At 34.5% G+C, this 24,027-nt stretch overlaps 1 protein-coding gene, 1 long non-coding RNA gene and 2 other non-coding genes across 4 annotated transcripts in view; 1 reads left to right on the top strand and 3 right to left on the bottom strand.

Moving 5' to 3' along the window:
• LOC136987367 (abnormal spindle-like microcephaly-associated protein homolog) overlaps nucleotides 1-5,260 on the bottom strand; it is a 46,629-nt gene extending 41,369 nt beyond the window's left edge. Inside the window, exons 1-2 of the mRNA XM_067285098.1 lie at nucleotides 5,016-5,260; nucleotides 84-509 (exon numbers count right to left, since the gene is read on the bottom strand). Coding sequence (XP_067141199.1) covers nucleotides 84-500 — 417 coding nt within the window. The 5' untranslated portion in view covers nucleotides 501-509; nucleotides 5,016-5,260. The remainder of the gene's footprint in view (nucleotides 1-83; nucleotides 510-5,015) is intronic.
• A 3,988-nt stretch (nucleotides 5,261-9,248) lies between these two features.
• Nucleotides 9,249-9,330, bottom strand: TRNAS-GCU (transfer RNA serine (anticodon GCU)). Its single transcript has one exon. It is a non-coding gene; the product is annotated as a tRNA-Ser (tRNA).
• A 1,387-nt stretch (nucleotides 9,331-10,717) lies between these two features.
• Nucleotides 10,718-10,790, bottom strand: TRNAR-CCU (transfer RNA arginine (anticodon CCU)). Its single transcript has one exon. It is a non-coding gene; the product is annotated as a tRNA-Arg (tRNA).
• A 7,747-nt stretch (nucleotides 10,791-18,537) lies between these two features.
• LOC136987377 (uncharacterized) lies at nucleotides 18,538-23,174 on the top strand. Its single transcript, XR_010882610.1, has 3 exons — nucleotides 18,538-18,669; nucleotides 19,819-20,008; nucleotides 22,964-23,174. It is a non-coding gene; the product is annotated as an uncharacterized lncRNA (long non-coding RNA).
• Nucleotides 23,175-24,027: the final 853 nt, after the last annotated feature.

The raw sequence follows: 24,027 nt of genomic DNA, 5'->3' as shown, positions 1-24,027 counted from the left end.
TAAAAATGGAAATTCTGTATGAAATTTTGATATAATAATCAATTACAATAATTGAAACATGTAAAATAAACTTAATTACATACCTTTTTCTTCTTTGGAGTAATGGCTGTGCCTAATAATATAATCTGTTTTTGACAACCGTTATTAGCTTGTAATAAGACAATCTCTCGAAAACATCCTTCTTCGGTAGGAGCCCAAGTTATATCTAAATAAGTCTCCTTGTCTTTTTCCAAGATGAATTTCTGGACATTAATAGAGAACCCTTTCGAGTATGGAAATCTCTTCACCATAACTTCTAAACTTGTATCATTGGGATTTTTAATTACTGCCTGTCGTATTTTAGTAGCCCCAATTTTCACTTTATCGAAACAAATATGAATTGCAGTTCCGAAATAAGTCAACAAAATGATTGGAGTTTCAATTACTTCTTCTTCTTTCGGTAATGGTGCAGGGGGACTGAAAGTCATTACCTCAAATTTTGCAGCATTATCTAATTCCATATTGGATTCCTATATGAAAAAAAAAAAAGTCAGTTTAAATTCTACTTTTATAATGCTATTTTCACAAATATAAACATCTCAAAGCCCAATATTTTATAATAAAACCAAACAATTACAGGATTTAAATTAGGTTACTTCTATTTTCACATTGCTTTAAATATCACCAGTACCAATTACGACAACTGTTTGTCATATCAAATCATATAAGTCATGTGTTGAATTGTCAAAGACACAACCTTTCTTTTGCATTGTATTGATATTGTTGGAATAAGGAAAGCACGTATTATATACGGGCAAGACATTTTCATGATCAATGCTCTAAGAAAACATGTTGTTGTTCTAATATTGATAAATTATGTTGAGATTTTATCAGAGATGGAAGCAGAAAAATTAGATTAAAAAAAATAATAAATGAAATATATTTCAATATGGAGATTTTCAAACCTATTTCTTGTATATATGATAATAGTAGCTGCACTAAAAATCACAATAGGCTACATAAGGCCCACATACACGATATAAACCAGTGGTTCTCGACCTTTTTTTACCCATGAACCCCTTTTCCTCTTAATTTTTTTTTTGTGGACCCCCGTAGACATTGCACGGGAAAAAAACCTTATATTTTTCACTAACAAAAAACAAGAGGAACGTATCAAAAATAAAAGAATAGTAAATGATTATGCTTTATAGATCATTTATATACAATAGTAAAAAATTAAAAAATAAACCATTTTAAGATAAGCCTAAGCGAGTAATGGAGGAAAAAAGGGCAGATTTATTCAATGAGCCTCCCTCCCTAATCTTCAAGATCTGGAACATACTGACGCAAAACCTTCAGAAATGTCACTGTCAAGCGACATGATGCTGATGGTATAAGATTCTCCTAATAAACCCTAGCTTTATAATCTCTCTTTGACCTTTGTCAATGAGATATACATGTCGTATACATATTCAATATTTTAAATAATTTATATTTTAACCCTTATGCAAGAAATGAGTAATGAAGAAATTGACAATATATATACTGTAGAAATTTAATTCTCAGTAAAACAATTGTTCTGAAGTAGAATTACCCTATAGACCACTAAAATATCACCGTGAACCACCAATTCAGTATTTTTTTTCTGTGAACCCCCAGTTGAGAACCACTGATCTAAACAAACTAACACAGACTTTAAAAGTCGAAAAATTTATAAGAAGTTCTGTTATTAACTCAACAAATAATAATAAAATTATAATGAAGAATACGAAAAATTCTTGTTTTCGCAATCTGCCGTTTCAGTCACCATTGACAATCAAAAAACACAATAGAGATGACCTTTTTATTGAGGCTAGCCTCTGTAAAAACACATGAATTTCATAGTAAAGTTGTCTCTGTAATAAAGATTTGTGTTTTTTTTGGTTGTCAATGGTGACTGAAATGGCAGATTGTGAAAATAAAATTTTTTTTTGTATTCTTCATTATAATTTTATTATGTAAATCACCGTTGGCCATTTTTAAAATGAGTCAATGAATAATAGTTAAATATTAAAATAACTCTAAATATCAAAAATGAAGTAATATGTTTAACTGCCTTTATTCTTAACGATCTAAATCAATAATTTTTTACCTGTTTAAAATATAAATAATTCCAGTTATGTAAATACAATAGACTTTCATTTAAGTTTTTTTCTAAGCTTACAAATCTTTTTAAAAATATAAAGATAGTATTATTTAACAATAATTCTTTTATTTTAATCTTAATATCAATTTCTTAATTTAATTTCATTTCCGACATTTTATTTATTTCTAAATCCTGAAACCAATTTTGGGAGACGATCAAACCTAGGTATAGAAAATTTCTATACAGTTCCACCGTCAAAGTTCCAACAAGTACTTGTGAATGGACTTTCGTCAAATACTAAGTAGCAAATTCCAATATGTTATGTTTTGTGCGCTACAAAAATTCCACATAGATGTTATAAACTTATTTGTAATGCTAAAACACTTGTCATGGCATTTACCGAGCCTAGGTAATGCCATAGGTTTTACCGAATGAACTTATTTTCGTCAAATCACAGAAGTTAAGCAGCAAGCGGACACGAAGTCGCCAGTTGCTGTCGTCTAACCCCATCCAAAGAGGGATGACTTTGAATGCTGTAAAGTTCAGATTAAACGAAAGGAAAATTCATAAGAACTCATAAAATAAAGCCAAACCAAGAAAACATATCAACCTTATAGAAAGTGGAACTTATAATAGAGGAGAATTTATAATCTGATTTTTATCGTTGTATCAAACTTTAGGAAGCAAAGCTTTGAATAGTAAGTTTTACATGACAAATCTTGACAATAATGAAATCATAATCTACAAATTATTGCATGCCATTGAATAGAAACTAAAAAGGCTACTAAGATATTTTAAATAAAACCTTAAAAAATATATAACTTAATAATTAAAGAACAAATCAAATATAATTAAAGTTAGAAGATAAAGCTATCGAGATATAAGTAAGATTTTAATCAAATGTATTAAACATACGTTTTGGTAATTATCAATTTTAAAAACATAATGACTTATGCAAGACTATCCGGATTAATTGTATATTTTCTTTTAAAAAAACCTGCATCCAATTCAATAATACAGCCAAAAGTCAATAGCATTATGTTTTATTTCAAAATTACATAATCCTGTTAATAAGAGTTCTGCTAGAAGTTAACTAATTTTTTTCTTTATTTAAAAAGAAAGATAATAAATTTTCACTTTATTTCTGTTGAATAATGTATTTCTTTTCCAATAATTCTAATCTTAATCCATTCAAATGATTGCTGGATTAATCGGGCTACTTTACATCAACTGTTAATCTGGCAATCGTTCAGTTTCTTAATCCATTCTTTACATTTTAAGTCTATATACATTTACAAGATTCAATATTTGAATTTAGTCCAAGACCAAACTGAATTCAATTTCTTATTGATTCTCACTTACAGTAATCTAAAAAATAAATCAGTTTAAATTCTCCCTGTAATTTGTAATTTAGTAATATAATTATAAAAAGATAAAATAATGTACAAAACTTATAGCAAATACATATAAGAAGTGTTTTCAATTAAATATCTGATTGACTTCAATTTATAATTTAATTAACAGAGAATTTATAATATATTTTACATCATTCTAAAATGTCAGGTACCGTAAGCCGACGACGATTGGCTTTCGGTCAAAAGATAAGGTTAAGGTTTATTTAGCCATGACGACACAACACACGGGTCGTCTGCCGGAGGACTTTCTACAGAAAACCAGTCCTCGTTTGGGCGTTAAGAGTACAAAGTAAACCCAGAAAACTACATGTGACAGACTTGCTGACAAGGCACAAACCTGCATTTGGCAATTATATCCACTTGGCCACCGGCAAGCTCCAAAAATTTAACAGAATTCCAAACACTTCCGACAACATTCTAATCTATTAATCAAATTACAGTAGACTCCCACTAGTCTGAATGTCCGCCTAATCCGAACACATTTCAGTCGGCGGAGAGGAAATTTTCTCTAACAAAAGGTCCACTTAGGAGTGTTTCCCTTTCTCTTTCACATGAACAAGGCTTCATCAAGCTTGTCAAACATCGAGGGCCTCGCCATTTGTCAATTTTCAACCGATTTTTCCGAAGTAGAGGAACGAAACCGTTCAATCTTTGTGTGGTTTTTTTCCAGTCGATTATTGCGGCCTCGCCTGTTCCAAATTTTACTGCCAATTTTATCGCACTTTCACCCTTGTCCAGTCTTTTCAAAATGTCCAGCTTATCTTTCAACGTATACACGTCACGCATTTCCATTTCGTGGCCATTGTAGCAGTAGTCTAAACTAAACTAAAATAACGTAGAGCGAAGAGTACATTCAACATTTGCAATTAAGTGCGCTAACTCACATAGTAGCATCAGTCAACAATTGGAATCCCGGACAATGTATTAAAAACATTTTTTACAGTTAAAATAATTTTAAGGTAAACAATGAAGGCAGGTTGCCATTTAAAAGTTACAAAACTTGTTTTTGTTAACCGTTTACACCCCGTACCAAGTACAAGTCAGACGAAATAAAGGGTGGGATGCCGACGTCATCAGATCTATATAAACCAGACCCATTTTAATGCTCGCTTCTGCATTATTTCAATTATTCGGCTAATCCGAATAGGGCTCAGTCCCAATTAGTTTGGACTCTACCGTATCATAAACCGAAGACAGAATAAACGCTCGAACGAAGAAGTCATAACTGTAAGCTAATGTTATATTTTCAGTTATAAATAGTATCAGTAGAGGTTACTGTTAGGTAATTTGTATATAAATACATATGTAATTCACCTAAAAGTAACTTTTACCCTATTATGTATAAAAATATATGTTATGGCTCACCATTGTAACATGTGAATGTCAAATTTTAATGAAAATATGATAATGTTATTAATAAAAATATAATGTAATGATTGGTTTAATGTGGTACATATATTATATAAATGGCATAAAATCAATATACAGTAACTTACTTTTGATAGTGAAGTAATTAAACGGATCTACGGTGATTAATTTATAATCATTTTATAATAACGAATCCGCTTATTTATATATAAAGCTTGTAAAAGAAGCTTCGTTCGTACATTTTCCCGAAACACTTCAAAACAACACTACGAACAATTACAAATTTCGAGCACTTTCAACTGTAACCAATCACAACAAGCGCAACATATATTTCGTTTTAAAAATGACACCGGGGACCAATAGGATTCGTTCTTTCACTTTAACGTTTTGTTGTTGTTTATCCGTTGCGACTAAAGTTCGTCTCACCTCTCTTTTTAATTATTATTAATATTATTATTTAAAATACATTTTAAAAAAAATTAAATATAATAATTATATTCGGTATATTTCTTAGAGAAAGAATATAATTGTTAAAATTTTATAAATAATTAAATGAATTTAAATTTAATGTAAATTTTTGTGTGTCTAGACCTTGACTCTTTCGGTAAAACTATATTTTTGTATTAAAAATGATAAAACGATATTTAAAGTAGGTCAATATTTGCATCTGTTATACTTTTGACTTACAATCGATATCACGTATCGACGAGGATTCCAGTAAAAGAATGATAGTTAACTGTCATCGCTTCCGTGCCAGCGGACGCTTTTATATTTAAATATACTGTATTTAGAGTTATTTTTAACTCTTTCCGCCCTGTGGGCAATAAGAGGACATCTTTTTGCAAGCCTATTATGGGTTCGGCCAGGCTCACAATGGGGCCGGGTGGTAGGGGACGGGACCCGACATATCCGAACGGAATTCCTGAAAAATTCCCCCCCCCGATCACCCCGAAAAATTCCTGGGGATTATTTGATCCGTCCGGATTCAATCTCGGGTTTTCCAGAGCGGTAGGCTGCCACCTTGACCGCTCGGCCGTCCTGTATCTGTATTTAGAGTGTGTTAAACAAAATGCGCCCCAGCTATATGTAAAGCATTATATAAAAATGATATCACGACAAAAAAAGCCTGATTTTTTTTAACTTATTTTATTGATGTTTTATGTAGTTTTGTGGTTTTTAAAGAGATGGAGCCGCGAATTTGTAGCTGACCAGTTCCCACCCCACTTATTTCAACTCCTATAGGCCTATACATAAATAATTACAGATTTCATCACGTTCTTCAGTTTTATAATTTTCATTAAAGAATCTAAAACAAAATTTTAAATAGTAAAGTTAACGTTGTAAATTTAGCAACGAAGCTTTTATGGGTCAAACAATAAACCCTATGACAAAGATAGCCAGAAGAGTCATTTAAAAGGGTATAACGTTTGTGAGAATTCGAGAACATTTATTACAATATATTCATTCCATTGCATTACGTGTGTATTAGGAAAAAAATTATCCTAAAGAGAAAGTAATTAAATTCGAGACTCGATTGTAACGATTTAAAAGAAAAATTGGTTAATGTTACCCTAAGTATACAAAATGGCGGCTCGTCTCTGACTCCAGCATACAGAAGCGAGGAAACAGTGGGGACGCACGTTTCTAAACCCAACCTATTCTAATAAATTATCATAATTATTAGCAACTAAATTCTTACAATAGGTTAGGTTTTAGAAAACGTGCGTCCCCACTGTTTCCTCGCTTCTGTATGCTGGAGTCAGAGACGAGCCGCCATTTTGTATACCTAGGGTAACATTAACCGAAAAATTTTTTAAACACAAATCGTGCTATTATGAATGATTAAAGAAAACTGTACAAAGCAAGGGTTTTGAAGCAGCAACACCTTACTTTGTCTTTCTTTCCCATTTATATCCCCCTCTTTCCGTATTTATGATACCATTGTGGGGAAGTTCTCGTTATCTTAGACTCCTTAGAGTGTTTCCCGTGTAGGTGCGAAGGAAAACGTATCCAATAAAGTAAACGCATTCTACGACTCCAATGAAAAAACCAAAAGTTTATTTCACCGTCTTTACGTTCAGTTCAAAATACACTAATATAAGAATAATACCTTAATTCTCCGCCGACTTTTCCGCACCCCTTATTCGTGGCACGCGCGACTGGAGGACAAAGAGGAAAAAATCCACACTTGTTAACACAATTGAAACGAAAGTTGCATCTGTAAAAATGGTTCTCCCACATAACACTTCGTTTTTGATAAGAGAACAATATTATTTATTATGCGCCGAACAATATGTATAAAATAGTAACTCTCAATTGTGAATTTAGTATCGCTTAAATAATAAATATCAAACAAATAATTAAAGTAAAACAATATTTATTTACATATAGCAAACACCAATTCTACTTACACGAATGAATACCCAAGGTATTCGCCGCAGTGTTTTAAATAATATTCATTTGTGTGTGTGTGTAATTTTATATATTGTTATTAAACGTTTACTTTAATATTATGAGTAGTTAAAGAACTCAATAAGCAGTTATTTTCTCGGTAAATTGCACTTTAATATAAGTAGATGTTATGACTCGAATGTTTGATGTATTGTTAATAATTTTATTAACTTTTTACAAGATAGCATATAAATTATTTTAATACAGTACATGAATAAATTGCTTACGGTATTTTTATGTTGTTACTTTTATATTTCGATGTTATTAGCGACCGAAATAATGTAAGTCATTTTAATAGTATTATTGTATGAAGAATTATTATAACATTATTGTAACCCCCTTTTTTAACATTGTTTTAGCACCTGTATCTGCTACGGTGGCTGTAAACCTGCTGATGAAGGACCAAATGGTCGGAAACACAAAGCGTGTAAAGTGTATACAGGTGAAACAGGCAAACAATTAAAGAATAATGCTTTTAAATAATGGAAGACATTTAATTTTTTAAATTAGTTTGATTTTTTAGATGCTGTCATAGGAACGTCACAAGAAATAGTAAGGCGTCACGGAGTGTTTCTACTGTCACGTGACCGCAGAAACACGCGCTTTTCCCGAGATTTGTTTACATTATTCTTCACTGTTATATTTTGTAAATAAATAAACAAAATTGAATAAAAATATAAAAATTTACAGAGAGCGATGAACAGCAAATAGATAAAAGCATAAATTAGTACAAAAACAAAGAAAATATTTTAAAAATTTACATTAATTAGAGCAAATAAATTTGATTATAAAATTTTAAAAAAAATTACAATCTAATCTGACAAAACGAATTGTTTAGTCTTAGAAACATTTTTGCAAGTAGGCCTACAAACAATTACAGTACATTTTTTTTTTTTTTTTTTAACTCTTTCCGCCCTGTGGGCACTAAGAGGGCCTCTTTTAGTAGGCTCATTATGGGTTCGGCCAGGCCCACAATGGGGCGACCGGGTGGTGAGGGACGGGGCCCGACATATCCGAACGGACCACCCCCCGAAAAATTCCTGGGGATTATTCGACCCGTTCGGATTCGATCCCGGGTCCCCCAGAGCGGTAGGCTGTCACTTTGACCGCTCGGCCATCCGGCCGTCCAATTACAGTACACTGTAATTGAAACTACTCGAAACAGAATAATTGTGTGTTTCGAATAAAGAGACCAGATTTGAAAACGTAGTTTCTAAAAAAACAAGCACATTCTTCAAAATAATTGTATATTAATATGGCTTTGTTTGTTCGATTGTGTAAAATCCTTCGCCACTCCAACAACTCTTCTGGCAAACACTGGGGGTCGCGACCCACATTTTAGAAACCGTTGGTGTATAAAGCACTAAAACCGGAGTAAAATTGTATTCAAATTCTGCACGTGGAATGGTAGTGAAAAAATAAAAATTGTATTGTAAAACCATATTTGACATTGACATGTTTGTGATTTTCCGATTTGTAACATTTGTGACGAAGTCGCTGAATCGCTGAAGTCGCTGATCAATATTTTCACTACTATTTCGCGTCAGAATTTCATTACTATCGCATGGCAACTTTCGGGTACATCGATTTTATTTATTTATTTATTTACGAATAAGTGTATAATACTGCAATTTAATTTAATGGAATTCGAAAATGTCTAACCAATTTTTACATTTTTATTCAGTACTTATTAACGTAACTTCAGCTAAGATTTTAGCATTCTTGTATGGATACATTTCTTTAAATACATCGATTGAAATAAAGCATAAAAGATTCATTGCGTTTTAGTGCTGTATTCCTTGAGTTGCCGGAATTAATGAGTAAGGGCTAAAACCCACGATCAAGAAAAATTAAGATTTCTCCAAGCTAAACACAGATTTAAAAAAAGACGCGGCCAAAAGGAACGGTCTCGACGAGGGTGGGATTCGAACCCACGCGGGTATAACCCAATGGATTAGCAGTCCATCGCCTTAACCGCTCGGCCACCTCGTCCTAAAACACACCCTATTTTTCGATACATGCATTTTCGCCATCCACTCCACAACGCTTGGCAACAACAGTTACACTCAGAATATCGGCTGCAGTAGCGTGGCGAGTGATCGGGTGATGGCGTTGTCGATAACACGGGACACTACCTCACAGCGTAAGCATTTCGTCTCCCGAACACCGAAAACTTGATTTCGACTCGGGCGATGTGGCGTCTTCTTGTCTGTAGTGGTATGGCTTTCTACCTTACTGGATGAATGCCAGCGTACCGCTACGAACCAGCCGAAATTGCGCCGATTAAATATTTGAAACGAAATAGTGTATTATTGACACGCCTGTGTTCAGGTATGCTCGTACTGTACGATTATCTAGGAAGAAAGAACAGGTGGAAGTTTGGTTCCGAGCATGTCAAACCGATGAGGAAGTGACGCCCAAGATCCGTGTTCCGTTCTGTCCGTGCTTTATTACCGTCGTGTAAGCTCGCCGAAATGGGGGGGAGAGTTTTATTCCCAACCGTCGGAATGGCTAAGGGCTATACGTATGTGGGTGGCGGTTTTGAGGAGGCAGAAAAGACAAACGTTGACAATTGACAAGGTCTTCACAGGCACCGTCCAGTCTGTTAGATGTCTTCAGATGTTTTCTTTCGTCCAGCGATGGCGGACCCCGGGGTAGCGGCGTATTAAAGTTCGGCACGGATACGTAACACAAGATAGCGGCGAGCAGAAGCACGGAGCGAAGAGGGCGACGATTCCAAAAGGCTGGATATGTTATGGAAGAAGTCCCTTCTTTCCTTGCAGTCGGAATTTTTATAAGTTTTTCGAGCTTAACTTGGAGTTAATTGGACAGATTATTCTTCTGCGCTTCCTAATTGGTCTCCCACTTGTCTCCAGGTGTAAATGGAGCTTCGTATAGGTCACGGGAAAGGTCGTCTAGAGAAGGTTTACTCGACACCGTCTTTTAGACTATGATGGCGCTTAATCGTTGACTATGACACCTACGCTCATCTTGATATTTTTTCTTTCTAGTTTCGTTTTGCTCTCTAAACTGCGTCTTAAATCTGTAATATTTTCCTTTCTAAATTTTCTTTACCTAAAATTTTGTTTTTCCCGTTACTCTTTATGAGCGTCGACGTCAAAGTCCGGTGTCGTCGACTCGACACTTATAATCTTGGAGTTTAACTTAACAAATTTGTACATATCCCCCTTTTTGGGGGCTATTTCCGGGCCTCACAGTTGCGCATTCCAAACGAAACCAGTCCGAAGATTGTAGATAACGTCCTGTGCGCGTGCGACCATTTAGCTTAACTAAAATTCTGTCGGTATTTCTGTATCGGAATGAGAAATAAGAGCCATGAACGAGTGTAAAAATTCATTTGGCGCCGGTTGCAAAAACGTACCCCTGGCGGGACTCGAACCCGCAATCCTCGGTTTAGGAGACCGATGCCTTATCCATTAGGCCACAGGGGCATCTCTTACTGCAGCTTTTCCTATTCTTCAAATCGTCATGCTCCTCTGCAGATACAGCTGCGTGTTTTAACTGTTGCTGGTAAACTGGGCGCGCGCGGAATCAGTTTAAAAATTCCTGCAGAACGTGTTCCTATATTTCGGCTGGAGTATACGCCGTCGCGCGGTAAAAACGGCTTCTTTACTGTGGAAAGTAACATGGCGTTTTCCACGGCTGACATATTGTTTGTTATACCGTTTCAAGAATGGAAGTTTACAAGTCCTGAAAGCTATGTTAATTATTATGTAACGTAGGTAAGCATAATTTTTCCAATGGTAGCCACCATTCTAAAAGGAAAGTTATAAAAATATCACTACATCACCACAAAAAATAGTAAGATGTAATTAATGGTGTAGCTACGTGTTAGTGTTGCTCTCGTTTTTTTCATAGAACCACCTTCATGCATACGAAATGTTAGCAGCATCCTTTGCGTTAATACAGTTGCCGGCCAGGCCGGCTTTGTATATTTCTAATGCTTCCAGGTTGCAAAGGTGCTCGACCTGACATTTTCACCAATTTGGCTTTAGATTATCCCTCGCGATTCCTGTGCGAGAAGTGGTTTTATTTTATTTCTACCCTTCTTTCTAGTTTGGGGTAAAGAATATAATTTGGCGCATTGGCTACTTTTTTGGCTACATATTATTTATAAATATATTATTGGAATAAAATTGGTTTTTTCTTAATTAGAGACCCAAATAAAACAAATATTTGTTTTTTTTTGTAATAAATGTATCCTTTATAATTAATATGTATCCTTTGTATGTATAATATGTATGTGTAATATGTATAATTAATGTATCCTTTGTAATAAATGTTTCCTTTATAATTAATGAATTTATCTATTTCTAAGCAAAACATGTGTTCTATTTAATGGAATAGAATACATAATAGAATTTGAACATCTGTATTTTATTTAAACCGTGCAGAATATGAGGTTATTTATGACGTTAATCTATTTTCCAAAGTATAGGCAGGATTGAAGCGTTCACTACGGACAGCGCCATAACTAGGCAGATGCGACAGGTGCACCCACACATGGCCCACTTGGAAGGGCTGGAGCCAAAATGCATGTATTTGTTTTATTGTTTTCCCAAATTGTAATTAATTAAGGGGCATAAATGCAAATTCTTACACAGAACAATGGCTAGTTACGTCACTGACCACGGGGCCTCCAGACACCAACATGGATCGTTATCAGTGCGAAACTGAATCTGGATTTGTCACCGTAGACGATCCGATTCCATTCCACTGCGGTCAAATCCCGTCAAGATCCACACCACTCCAAACGGAGGAGACGGTGGGTAGTGTCAATGGCAGCATACGTAACGGCTACCGTGGTACCAAATGTTCCTTGCCCAGGCGCCTCGAAACGGTACAGACAGAGGGTCCTCTAATGATGTGAGAACCCGAACTTTAACGAAAATCTTTTTTCGATTTCATCATACATGTTTTTGACAACAAACGTTGTCGACTATCCTTTATTATCTGAGAACATCTCGATTTACATTTTCTCGACGGCGAAAGCGACCTTTTCTTGTAATCCGTTGACCTGTCGGCCGTGCGTTACCGATTTAAACCCCTGTATTATTGTGTATTACATTATAGTATTTGATTTATATAACTTTAAAGGTTATTGTCGGAACGTAGTGACGACTAATACTTGACTTCGTGCATTCCTTGTCAACAAAATAACTCTGGAATGAGTTGTCCGATTTTGATGAAATTTTCTAGGGCGACTCATCATCACTCAATGATGAACTGATTAAAATTTCAACTCTAAAAAATGATCCATACTGAAGAAAAACCCCTATCTCCAGTTCTACAAACACGGATCATTTTTGAGAGTTGAAATTTTAATCAGTTCATCATTGAGTGATGATGAGTCGTCCTAGAAAATTTCATCAAGATCGGACTCCAGATTGAGATGAAGTCGCTCAAATTCACCATCATCGATGAAATGTCAATGATTGGTACAAGAATGCTTTACATGATCGAGAGAAGATTGAGGGAGATAAACCCCGAGAAAGATGAGCCGTTTGGTGGATTCTTTATCTATTTGTTTGGTAATTTTTGTCAGCTTCCTCCTGTTAAAGATACTCCTCTCTACTCGAGTGTTTTTTACAACGTATTGTCTAATTACATTGTAATTGTACAATGTACAATTACATTAATTCGCATTTGATTCTTTTGAGAAGTTCATTGAACTTAGTAATTCTCATAGACAAAATAGCGCAGATAGTTTTTTCACAGATGTCTTACAACATCTAGCTTCGGGTGATTTTTCTGATACAGATCTGAACACTCTGACGACAAGAAATCGAGCCTATTTATCCAGAGATGAACTTGATCAGTTCCAAACGGCTATATCCAACAAACGAGCAAGTTAAACAAAGCAACGAGGACTACTTGCAGTCAACTGGGTACCCTCTTGCTTATATAGCATCTGAAAACACTCCAGATATTGCCTTGCCTTCGTCCAAAGATGACTCGGCTCTTGGTCTCTCCAAGTATTTGAATCAGTTAATGCCAGAATCATGCTGAGAGTCAACTTATGGGTGAAAGGAGGTCTCGTCAATGGTTCACTAGGAACTATACGCTACATTATATATGCTCCTAATGCTCGCCCTCCAGTTCTTTTTCTGTTAATTTTAGTGGAATTCATCTATGGTAATCTGTTTCCAGTAATCCCCATAACACGCTCTTCGAACGATGGCAGTATATTGCCATCTCGTAGACAGTTTCCCCTTACTCCATGACTATACATAAATCACAGGGATTAACTCTTCCAAAAATCAAAATAGATATAGGGAAAAAAAGAAACAGCTATCTGTCTTATCTATGTTACATTGAGTCGAGTGAAAAAAATAACTGACTCAGTATTTTTAAAGAGTTACAATAAAGATCGCTACGAGTCAATCTGTAAGTCCGAGGCCCATAGTGATAGGCAGAATTTCGTGAGACGTCGGCATAGCAATTAATTAATGGCTTATTCTGACCTTATATTTGTACCTTTAAATGATCCAATAGAAATCAAATATATTGTTGAGAACGAATGATTATTTGTTTCTTTTTTCCCTCATAATCTAGAAAATAAAGGTGCGAGCAGCTTCGTTCCGACTACACGCAGATACAGCGTTACTTAACTAGTTTTACTTAACACCGAGTGACCAATCTAACACGTTTTGAAAATTATTTATTTCTCTACTGTACACAATGTAAGAAATTTTTAAAATGTGTTAGATTGGGTACTTTATGTGACAAACCCTTACATAAGATAACCTTGTAAATATAAATCCAACAACACTATAATTTAATACAATAGAAAGGTTAGAAGTACAAAATAATGTAATAACTCATTCGGTACTACTATTTACAACACTATTTCCGTGAAAATACTGTACGTAAAGCATAACTACCGGAAACGTAATAATACGAAAGAGGAAGCGCGCCATACCATCTGCAATGTCATACTTATGGATTAATTAACCGATAGGAGGAGAAATAGCGCTAAACTCACAAGTCTACGTAGAGTTTAGTTATAAAAAAGGTATGGGAAACTGCAGTGAAAGCATATTTCGGCGAACAACAAACCGAAAGCGACATGAAAAACATCCTCCTTCTCGTGGTTCTTTTCGGTAAGTTAACAATTTCCTATAATATTTATATTTCTAAATTGATAGGCATTAATCTAATATTTTGTTTTCAATGTTTATACTTCGATTTGCTAGTCTTGTCTCCTTCTATTGTAAGTGAAATTTTTAAATGTTACTTGTTGAAGACAAGTTAAATGAATTAAAATTGTATTATTAGTCGTTTTAAATGTTCTGTAAAGTTTTTTTTTATTAATTAGTTAATTAATTAATAACTTTCGTTAATTATACTTTAGTTATTTTATTTATTTTAGGAATTGCCACCGTAGACAACGGGGAATGTCGAAGAAAGAAATAAAGGAAGATGTTTCATTGGACGAGGAGAAGAAAGCCGAACTCTCAGTTGATGATGATTCGAGACAACTTTTTGGAGGGTCAAATGATGGCCTAATGGATTTCATAGATGATCACAGCGGAGATTTGAATGCACTTTTAACAAACTTTGATCTAAATAATTTAATACCGGATATTTTCTCTTGGGTTAGTTTAATGTATTTTTAAGGATTGTTATCATTTTTTTTTTTTTGCAAATATTTTCTTTATTACTTGATATTGTTATTATTAAAAACCCATAAATTAAGTACAGGTTTATGTATTTTAATTTATATATCTCCTTTTGTTTTTTTTCTTTTCCTAGTTAACACTTAATTTGCCTAGTTTGCAGAAACGCTTTAATAACCTTAAAGTTGTGAACCCGAAAGTTTCTGATGCTACAGTTAAACTTAATGAGCTATTGTTTGGTAAAAGTGGCCGCGAGCAATGACGGATTAAGGGGTACGCCGGACGGCCGGATGGCCGAGCGGTAAAGGTGGCAGCCTACCGCTCTGGGGGACCCGGGATCGAATCCGAACGGGTCGAATAATCCCCAGGAATTTTTCGGGGGGTGGTCCGTTCGGATATGTCGGGCCCCGTCCCTCACCACCCGGTCGCCCCATTGTGGGCCTGGCCGAACCCATAATGGGCATACTAAAAGAGGCCCTCTTAGTGCCCACAGGGCGGAAAGAGTTAAAAAAAAAAAGGGGGGTACGCCGAGTATGCCTGGCCATAGGGTGGCACGCTTCCAGGGGCAGCAATAGAAGAAAATTTTTTTTTGTTATATCTGGACAAAATATTTTATGTTTGAATCTTCTGTTTTAAATTTTTATTGATGCACTGTAATAATAAAAATTGTGACAGAGACCAAAATATTTTTATTACAAAGAATAAAACAGTAAATATAATAATAAATGAGCTCGAAATTAAATTCAATGAGACACCAAGTTTTCCTCCCGATAAATTTCGAACACTTATTTGAACACAGTATAACGAAAAAATTGAGAATTTAGTGGTTAATTAATTATACTTTATATTTGTAAATTTTCCTCAACCTTAACAAAAATGAAGTAAAAAGTAAACTTTTAAGAAATTTGTGAGATTTCCCGGGTTAAAAAACAGCTAGGATTACTGGGATCCCGTTAGAAAAACCGTTTAATGTTACCTTTGGTTCCAAGATGGCTGCTCGTCTCTGATTCCAGCAAATAGAAGAAGGGAAACAGTGGGGACGCACGTTCTAACCTAACCTATTTTAATAAATTACCATAATTATTACCAACAAAATTATTAGAATAGGTTAGGTTAGGCTAGAACGTGTGTCCCCACTGTGTCCTTGCTGGAATCAGACGAGCGCCATCTTGAAACCATAGATAACATTAACCGAAAAACCTTAGTGCACACAGGGCATAAAGAGTTGAAAAGTTCTTAAGATGAACTAGCCTTTTGTTCGTTATGTTGTAGACAACAACTTTAGAACTAAAGCCGTGAGCCCGAAGAGGGATTGGAAATTTACCAATCCGAAATGCATTGTTAAATGGGCGAAATAAAGTGAACTGTTTTAATCTCGGTCTCTGTTAATTGTGCGTAATTAAGAAAGACGTGATAAATACTACTAGTTTCACTATCGGAAAGAAAACCTTTACATATAACTTTTTCTGCGCTCTCTAGCCCGACGAAATAGTCTGTCTCCTTGAAGTCAACTACGGTCCATCTCCCGCAGGTTTTGTACATTTCTAACCTTTCCAGTTGTTTCGGCCGAGGAACTGTTTTCTCTCAATGGCATCTTTTTTATTTCTAAGGAATGAGGAAATTGTAGGGTTCTTCTAAAAACAATTTCGTGCTTACTCCTTATAGATGGAACAGAGTATGTGACTACCACGTTGTGTGATAGAACTGCTTCGGCTGAAACATTTGGAAAGATGTCTACAGATTCTACGGGATAACTATGGCATGAATATAGATAGTCCATTTATATCTTACTGTAGGCCTATTATCATACCATTTAGCAAAATTGCTGTAGAGGAAATCGCCGTAAACTTTGATGTTAGAAACAATAATGTAACGAAACAATGGCTTCATCTATGTTTATATCAAACTAAATTTTAAATTATCATCACGTTACTGAACGCCGTTTAGTAAAATCGTTATAAAAAGTTTTAATTGGCATATTTACCAATTAAAACTTTTTATATGTAAATATCGTAAATATAGCATTTTGACGTCTTTTCTAAAGACAATTACTTCTATTTCTGTCAATGTGAAGACAGTAAATACTATTTAATTTATAAATAACCGAAAAACATTTGTATTTATTGTATTTTTTTATATATCTTTTGCATTAGATGTGTTATTGATACAAGATTTAACTATTCTTGTGTTCTTTATCCTCGTCTTTACTCGCGCTTGTTCAGACAATTCGCCATACAAATCCTACATGATTATTTTTAATATCCACCAAACAATACGAATGCTTATCGTACAATATTCAACACACGAACTAACAAAGGTAATTGTCAATTTCACAATAAATAATCATCAGTCATGTAAATCTAATTATTGCAGTAATTATAATTATTTAAAAGTCTATATTTTTTAAGTGTGACCTTTCATAAGTTGTATACGGCAATAGTTAGATTTATTAAGATATACGAAATGCTTTTTCGCCTAGTTATTACGCACAAAAACGAAACACTGTACATTTCGTATATACAGTACTTTGAATACACGTAAGATAAAAGTCGTCCTAGTAATTGCAAATTCTTTTTTTTTTTTTTTTTTTTTCTAGTGAATACTTGCAATGAGTACATGTTCCGAATTTGCAAGAAAAAGTAATTGTTAAATAGAGAAGGTATCTCGTACTTGTATAATTGGTTAATGTTACCTATGGTAGCGAACATGGCGGCTCGTCTCTGAAACAATGGGGACGCACGTTCTAACCTAACCTAACCTATTCTAATAAATTACTATAATTAACCGTATAATTTGCCGATGAGTCGTATGCATAAAAACGTTTCCGGCTATCGGACTCCGTGGTGTTCAGTAGATTTGCACAGTAACAATAATAAGCAAAGAGAAAAGAGACAATATGTCATTTGTCGTTCTGATCCCTTTATATTAAATCCGATCTGTACGAATCGCGGGTTCATATAGTTGTGTTGTAAGGACGTGTGACTCAAAACAAACGGTCCGGACGGTGGGGACTTCAGCGGTTGCAAGGGGCCTCGCTCTTTTAAGACCACAGAGTTGCACAAATAATATATAGATATACTTGTCGCTATACCATTATTAGCTAGATCCTAGAGGATTTAGACATTGCAAAATGTTAAATATCTTACGGTGAGAGATTTAAATTATATTTAATATAACTCAAGGTTCACAGACCACGTGTCTTTGGCTTCATACTTATGAACAAGACCTAAGCTATTATATATACGAGGCTATTCACTACTCGCCATACAACTTATTTTGTCAATTTAACAATTTTAAAATTCATTTTTATAACATTGAAAATGATTATAATGTTCTTAATTTTATTTTATCCCAATTTTAACCAGTATAATTATTAAATATTATAAAATACATCATTTAAGCATCGAATTAATTATGTTTATAGTAAAATATTGATTGACCTCTGATCGACACTCTTCAAATAAATGTAAATATTATTATATAGATAAGAACTTTAAAAAGAAGTAAATATGGAGTCTTCTACGGAACGATCATCAGTAAGTTAATTTTAAATGATTTTAAAAGATTTTATAATTTGACAACAATTTTATAATTATTTTTATATATTAGATGAATTCTAAATCTTATTTGGTGTTCGATTATAAACTGAATAATTTGCTCTTCTATAATCTTTCCATATCAAGTGTTGAAGGTAAATATCATCCATTTAATTATAAATATTGCATACTTTATATAAATATTCAACGTTGTAGTATTTCCTACTCAATATTCTACTTAAATGATTATAATAATGTTTCATTTTGTGAATCAGAACATTTAAATCACCCCTGTGTGTTTATTTATGTTTATACTGTACTGTACATGCTTATTTACACGTACTCAATATGTGACCTTATATATGCATTCTCTATAAACTCATAAGGAATAAACCATTAGATTACTGCTTCGAGCAGCACTAAAGATGTCTTGCAGAAAAGAATAAGTGGCCACAAGCCGGGTTTTACAAGTCCCGTAAATGAGAAGATCTGGACAAACACCTAACAGCACTTTCTGTGTAACAGAGCCTGCACAAGAGCAAAAATATCTATAAAAGCATTTCCATATTTATAATAATAGACACTGCCTAGACAGATAAAAGACTATCAAAGCCATTTAACTGGGGTAATGACAAAAGAGCCCTAAAATGAAAAAGGTCAGTTAACAGAGACATACTTTAAGAACAACTCATGTTATCCAATTGATCCTCACACAGAGAAGGCCTCAAAATTTAGTCTTTCACGTAACAGAAAGCCACTCTTCTTTACATAGATCCATGGGCGTAGCCAGGAAGGGCATGGGTGGGCACGGCCGCCCAGTTAACCTGGTGCCCCTCTCCAGAAAATTACAGCCTCTACTAGGCCCCTCTCATAACAAAATCCTGGCTACGCCAATGCATAGATCGTTATAATTCTATAAAAATTCACAGGCTCAGATAGGCTAACAATTAAATTTTAAAATAATTACAACCTCTGTAATTAAAGTCATTATTTTCATTTTTAAATACTATTTTAAAAAATATTTTTTAGATATTAGTGAGGTTGAGGCCGAAGTTTTAAACGCGAAAACGTGTACGTCGGACGTTTAGCGCCGCTTTCCTGTAAGCCTAGAAGTTTGACAATGGCGTTTGGAATGTCGAGCATGATTCCACTGACTTTCCAAACGCCATCGTCAAACTTCTAGGCTTACAGGAAAGCGGCGCTGAACGTCCGACGTACACGTTTTCGCGTTTAAAACTTCGGCCTCAACCTCGCCATTTATTCAAGTATTTTCTAAATTGAAAGTGTATTTTTGTACTTTATAGAAATGCTGGGTATTTGCCTTATGGTATCATTAATGGTATTACTGTATGAAACCATAAAGATTTTCCGAAAGCGCGTGTTACAGTTATTCGAAAATAATAAAAGAATATTTAAAAGGAAAGAATCTCCATCGATCACTTCTGAGAAAGCCATTATCGCAAAAGTTAGAAGATCTGTTCAGGATTGGAAGAGGTAAAATTATATCATATTAACATTTTTATGAGAACTAATTCCAAGGTAGCAACATATGGTAAGGCAATGTGCTGCTGCCCAAATACATGGCATCCTACAATTACTCTTGTTACAATGGGCCCGACCAGCATGTTGAGGAATGAAAATGATGCCCTGACTCGTACTGCTCACAGATGCTTCTAGACAACAACTAGGTAAATGACTCAGTTACTTGTTTAGAAGTACACCATGATTGATTATTGTGGTATAGATCGAATTGGAATCCAGATCTCCTATGTCAATTGGTTAACATTTACCATGCATGATCGTTACGCTACTATGCACAAGACATGTTCCTTGATCTTGGAAAGATAATGGTCAGATGTTATAGTAGACCTTTCTCTACGGCAGGGATGGCAAACCTTTTTGAGTCCGCGTGCCATATTGTAAGCATACTTCGCTTCAAAGATGTTAATGCGTGCCAATGTCTTAGACTTCGAATAATGATATTTAAAGGAATTAAACGAATACGCTTTAATTCGAATAAAGTGTAATAAATCAGATTGAAAAAAAAAGATCATCAGGTGATAAACAGAAAGGATAATTGAAGAAGACAGAAATCATATGTTACAATACGTTCCAGATGATTTCTCTTACGTGCCACTTTGGGCACGCGTGCCATAGGTTCGCCATCCTTGCTCCATGGTAACAAAATTTACTAAGGACCATATATTTTACGAACGTTCCTGTATTCAATTATATGATTGTTAAATATAAATCATAAAGGGCTGTTTTTACAAGACAATTAATTCCATTTTTAAGAGCAATTCAAAATGCAAGAGATTTTTCTATTGCCTCGAGAAATCCAATTCGAATACAATCTGTATCTCAATTTATTCTCATAAATAATTTTAATCAGAATGTGAATCCATTCAACATGACCCGTTCAAGTCCTCTGTTTTGTTTGACTAAGCCCTATGTAAAACTTGTTTATAAACTTCTCATGAATGGTCTTTTTTTTTTGTAACTCTTTTCGCACAAATGGAACTATAAGGGATTACTGTTATGCCTTTTATGGGTTCGTTCAGGCCTACAATTTAAAGAGGTTGAGGTGCACGTATTCAGCTCAAAACGTCTGCCTGAACGGCGGACGGACGAGAGCCGCCATCTGGCAAATCTATACGGTCGATAACGGCGTTTGCTACGTCTAGAATGGTGAGTAGACGATCGGCTTAAACTTCTTCATTTTTTTTGTGTGTGTGTGTTTGTGGTTAAAATTATGACGTAGTTTATTAAAATAATGATTATTTAATCATTTACGAATAATATTGTAAAGAAACAGACGATTTTAATCCAGAAATTACTTAATTATTCAATTTTTGCAAGTGATGCGAAGTGCCTATAGAATTTACATATATTTGTCTTTATAATAGCTTATCTTAAGGTAGGTTTGTTCTTCCACGGCCATCAACAGCGTAATACGTTTGTAAATTTTCTAAAAATTAATTTTTCAAGCAGCTTTCGAATTTACATAAGCCACTACTTCCCTGAACAAAAGTATGAGGTAGTCCTATCGTCCGATCGTACGGTAGGAGACACCACGCTAATTAAAAATAATTATTTAGTGTTATTAAATATCCTATAAATACTTTAAAACGTTTAATTTGTTTATTTACCTCTGCTTGTAACCCTCGATGTTAAATGTATCCACTAATTTTTCAATAAATTTCCCGTGAGTCAATGCGCGACGTTCACTGAGTCACGTGATGCTGTGAACGCAAGGTCTTTTACTTGGACTTAAAACGTCAAACGTGTACTTCTGCTTGCCGTACAAGTTTAACGTTTGTACTTGCGTCTCAACCTCTCTAATAAGAGCAGCTGTATGGTTGTACTTGCGTCTCAACCTATGAAAACTTCCTGGGGATCTCGGAGCTCCAGAATGTCAGCCTAACATTTTTACCGATTCAACATCCAAATGTCTATTATAGATGTTCTGGAGGAGCTTTATTGGGCATTATCTTTCTCTATACAGCTGAATCAGTGTGATGAACATGCAGAGCTAGTTGAACATGTGATGAGTATTAAAAAAAAAGACTTTCTTAGTTATCATGACACACGATGCAAAGTAGAGTACAAAAGCTGGCGATGCTGGAAATTGATCTTATGAACATTTTCCGATAAATTTCTATTCTTTTCTCAGCAAATAATACGCGTAATTCTTTAAAACAGAATATATTCTTGTAAAATAAACTGTATAATTATAAGTTTAAGATATTATCTACTAAAAGTTGGACATAGATCCCTGTATGGCAGTTACGAAAATCGTGCATCAAATAATGAAAATTACATGTTCAGATATATTTTTAATTTTTTATTCAATTTGTAAACCCACTTTTCTCTTCGAGAAACGATACAAAATAAAACATCGTTATAAAAATCCACTGTTTTACGGACAGAGACGTAACTAGGGAGAGCGAGGGGCCAAGTGCTACGGGCGCCAACCCAGGGTGTTCCAAAATGAGTCCGTAGAGTAAAAGCCTGTAGAATTTTCTTTTCTAATTAATGTTGAATCGGGAGCGTCAGGTATTAGGTTAGACGACGAAACTGTTCTGTAAGGCTCTGTCCTACGGCACATTATGAACGCCGCCATCTTGGAAACGATCACAGCGCTTTCTACACGGCTACCAAGTGTACCGTGCGTAGTGTCTATATCATCCTTAATGTAACAGTTTGTGTGGACCTCACAAATTTTGATCTCGTAGCAAATGATACTCCGTTATGAATTTCCATTGCGAGGTAATCGAGATCATGGGCACGTATTCTTCTTACACTTTCTTGTAGGCAGCCGTGACGACAGACAGCAAGCATTATGAATATATTTATAGACTTTATTTTAATATTAAATTTCAAAATGATTTTTTACCGAAATAATATTATTTTGATATGTATATTAATATATATTTTTTATACTTTCAGAATTAAATATCATCTATTTCAAACAATCTTTCATGTCATTCAGACCGTCCTGAGTTACCTGATAATGCTGATCGTTATGACTTTCAATATGTGGCTGATAATCTCTGTGCTCCTCTCTTCGGCGATAACTTTTTTCTTATTTGGAGCATTTATGTCGCGTAAACCTAACAAAATTCCTATCGAAATGTCATCTCACAAATGGTAATATATATCTCTACATATATTATTTGTATGTTACTGTACAAATATAATTAACTAGCGATTTTGAGTTACGAAAGTGATTTATTCTTTGTAAAAGTAATACTACTTACGTGTTCCTGTAGCGCAGAGAGTAGCGCGTTCGACTTTTAATCCGAAGATAATGGGGTTCGAATCCCGTGTTTCTGTGAAATTTCTTTGTATTTTGCTTATCTATTTTTAATAATCCTATGAAAGTAGATTGTGATTCTGAAGTGTCTCTATACAAAGGTCAAGTATTATTTAATTGAATGCATGTATAAATACGTGAAAAGATCGTAACAAGCTGCGAATATACTGTATATATATCACGAGTGCGTCTCATAAAGACTTGAATCATCCTGCCGTATACAATAATCATTTATTGTCTAATAAAAATATAACAGTTCTGAGATAATTTTTGGACAGTTTCAAATAACCAAATGATATACAATGGCATCAATTGGTATTTGATGCCACTAAACCATGTAATGTTAATGCTTGTTGAGATTTGTACACTATCTCTATAATTAAAGTATATTCTTTTAGATCACTCTACAGGCTTTTTATTGATCTATGGACCGATAAATTTTTGTAGGCACTTATCTTGATACGAAACAAGTATGCTGTTTCAAAAATAGTTACAATTTTGCCACTAGGATCTATAACGGTACCACTCGTGACTGTGCGACATCTGTCTGACTCCGTTCTTATTTCATTACGTAGAGCAGTGTGTCTCAAACTTTTTTGGATCACCTGTTAGTAGTAATGCCCCCAGTTCTGTGTTCACAGGGTCGAGGGTGCGTGTATACAGAACAGAGATAGGAGGCGACAGAGGCCTCCTATCA

This window comes from Centruroides vittatus, unplaced genomic scaffold (assembly GCF_030686945.1).
Source record: "Centruroides vittatus isolate TY-2023 unplaced genomic scaffold, ASM3068694v2 scaffold_1519, whole genome shotgun sequence".
Lineage (NCBI taxonomy): Eukaryota > Metazoa > Arthropoda > Arachnida > Scorpiones > Buthidae > Centruroides > Centruroides vittatus.
Note: the sequence above shows the minus strand (reverse complement) of the source record. Positions and strands in the feature narration are given on the sequence as shown.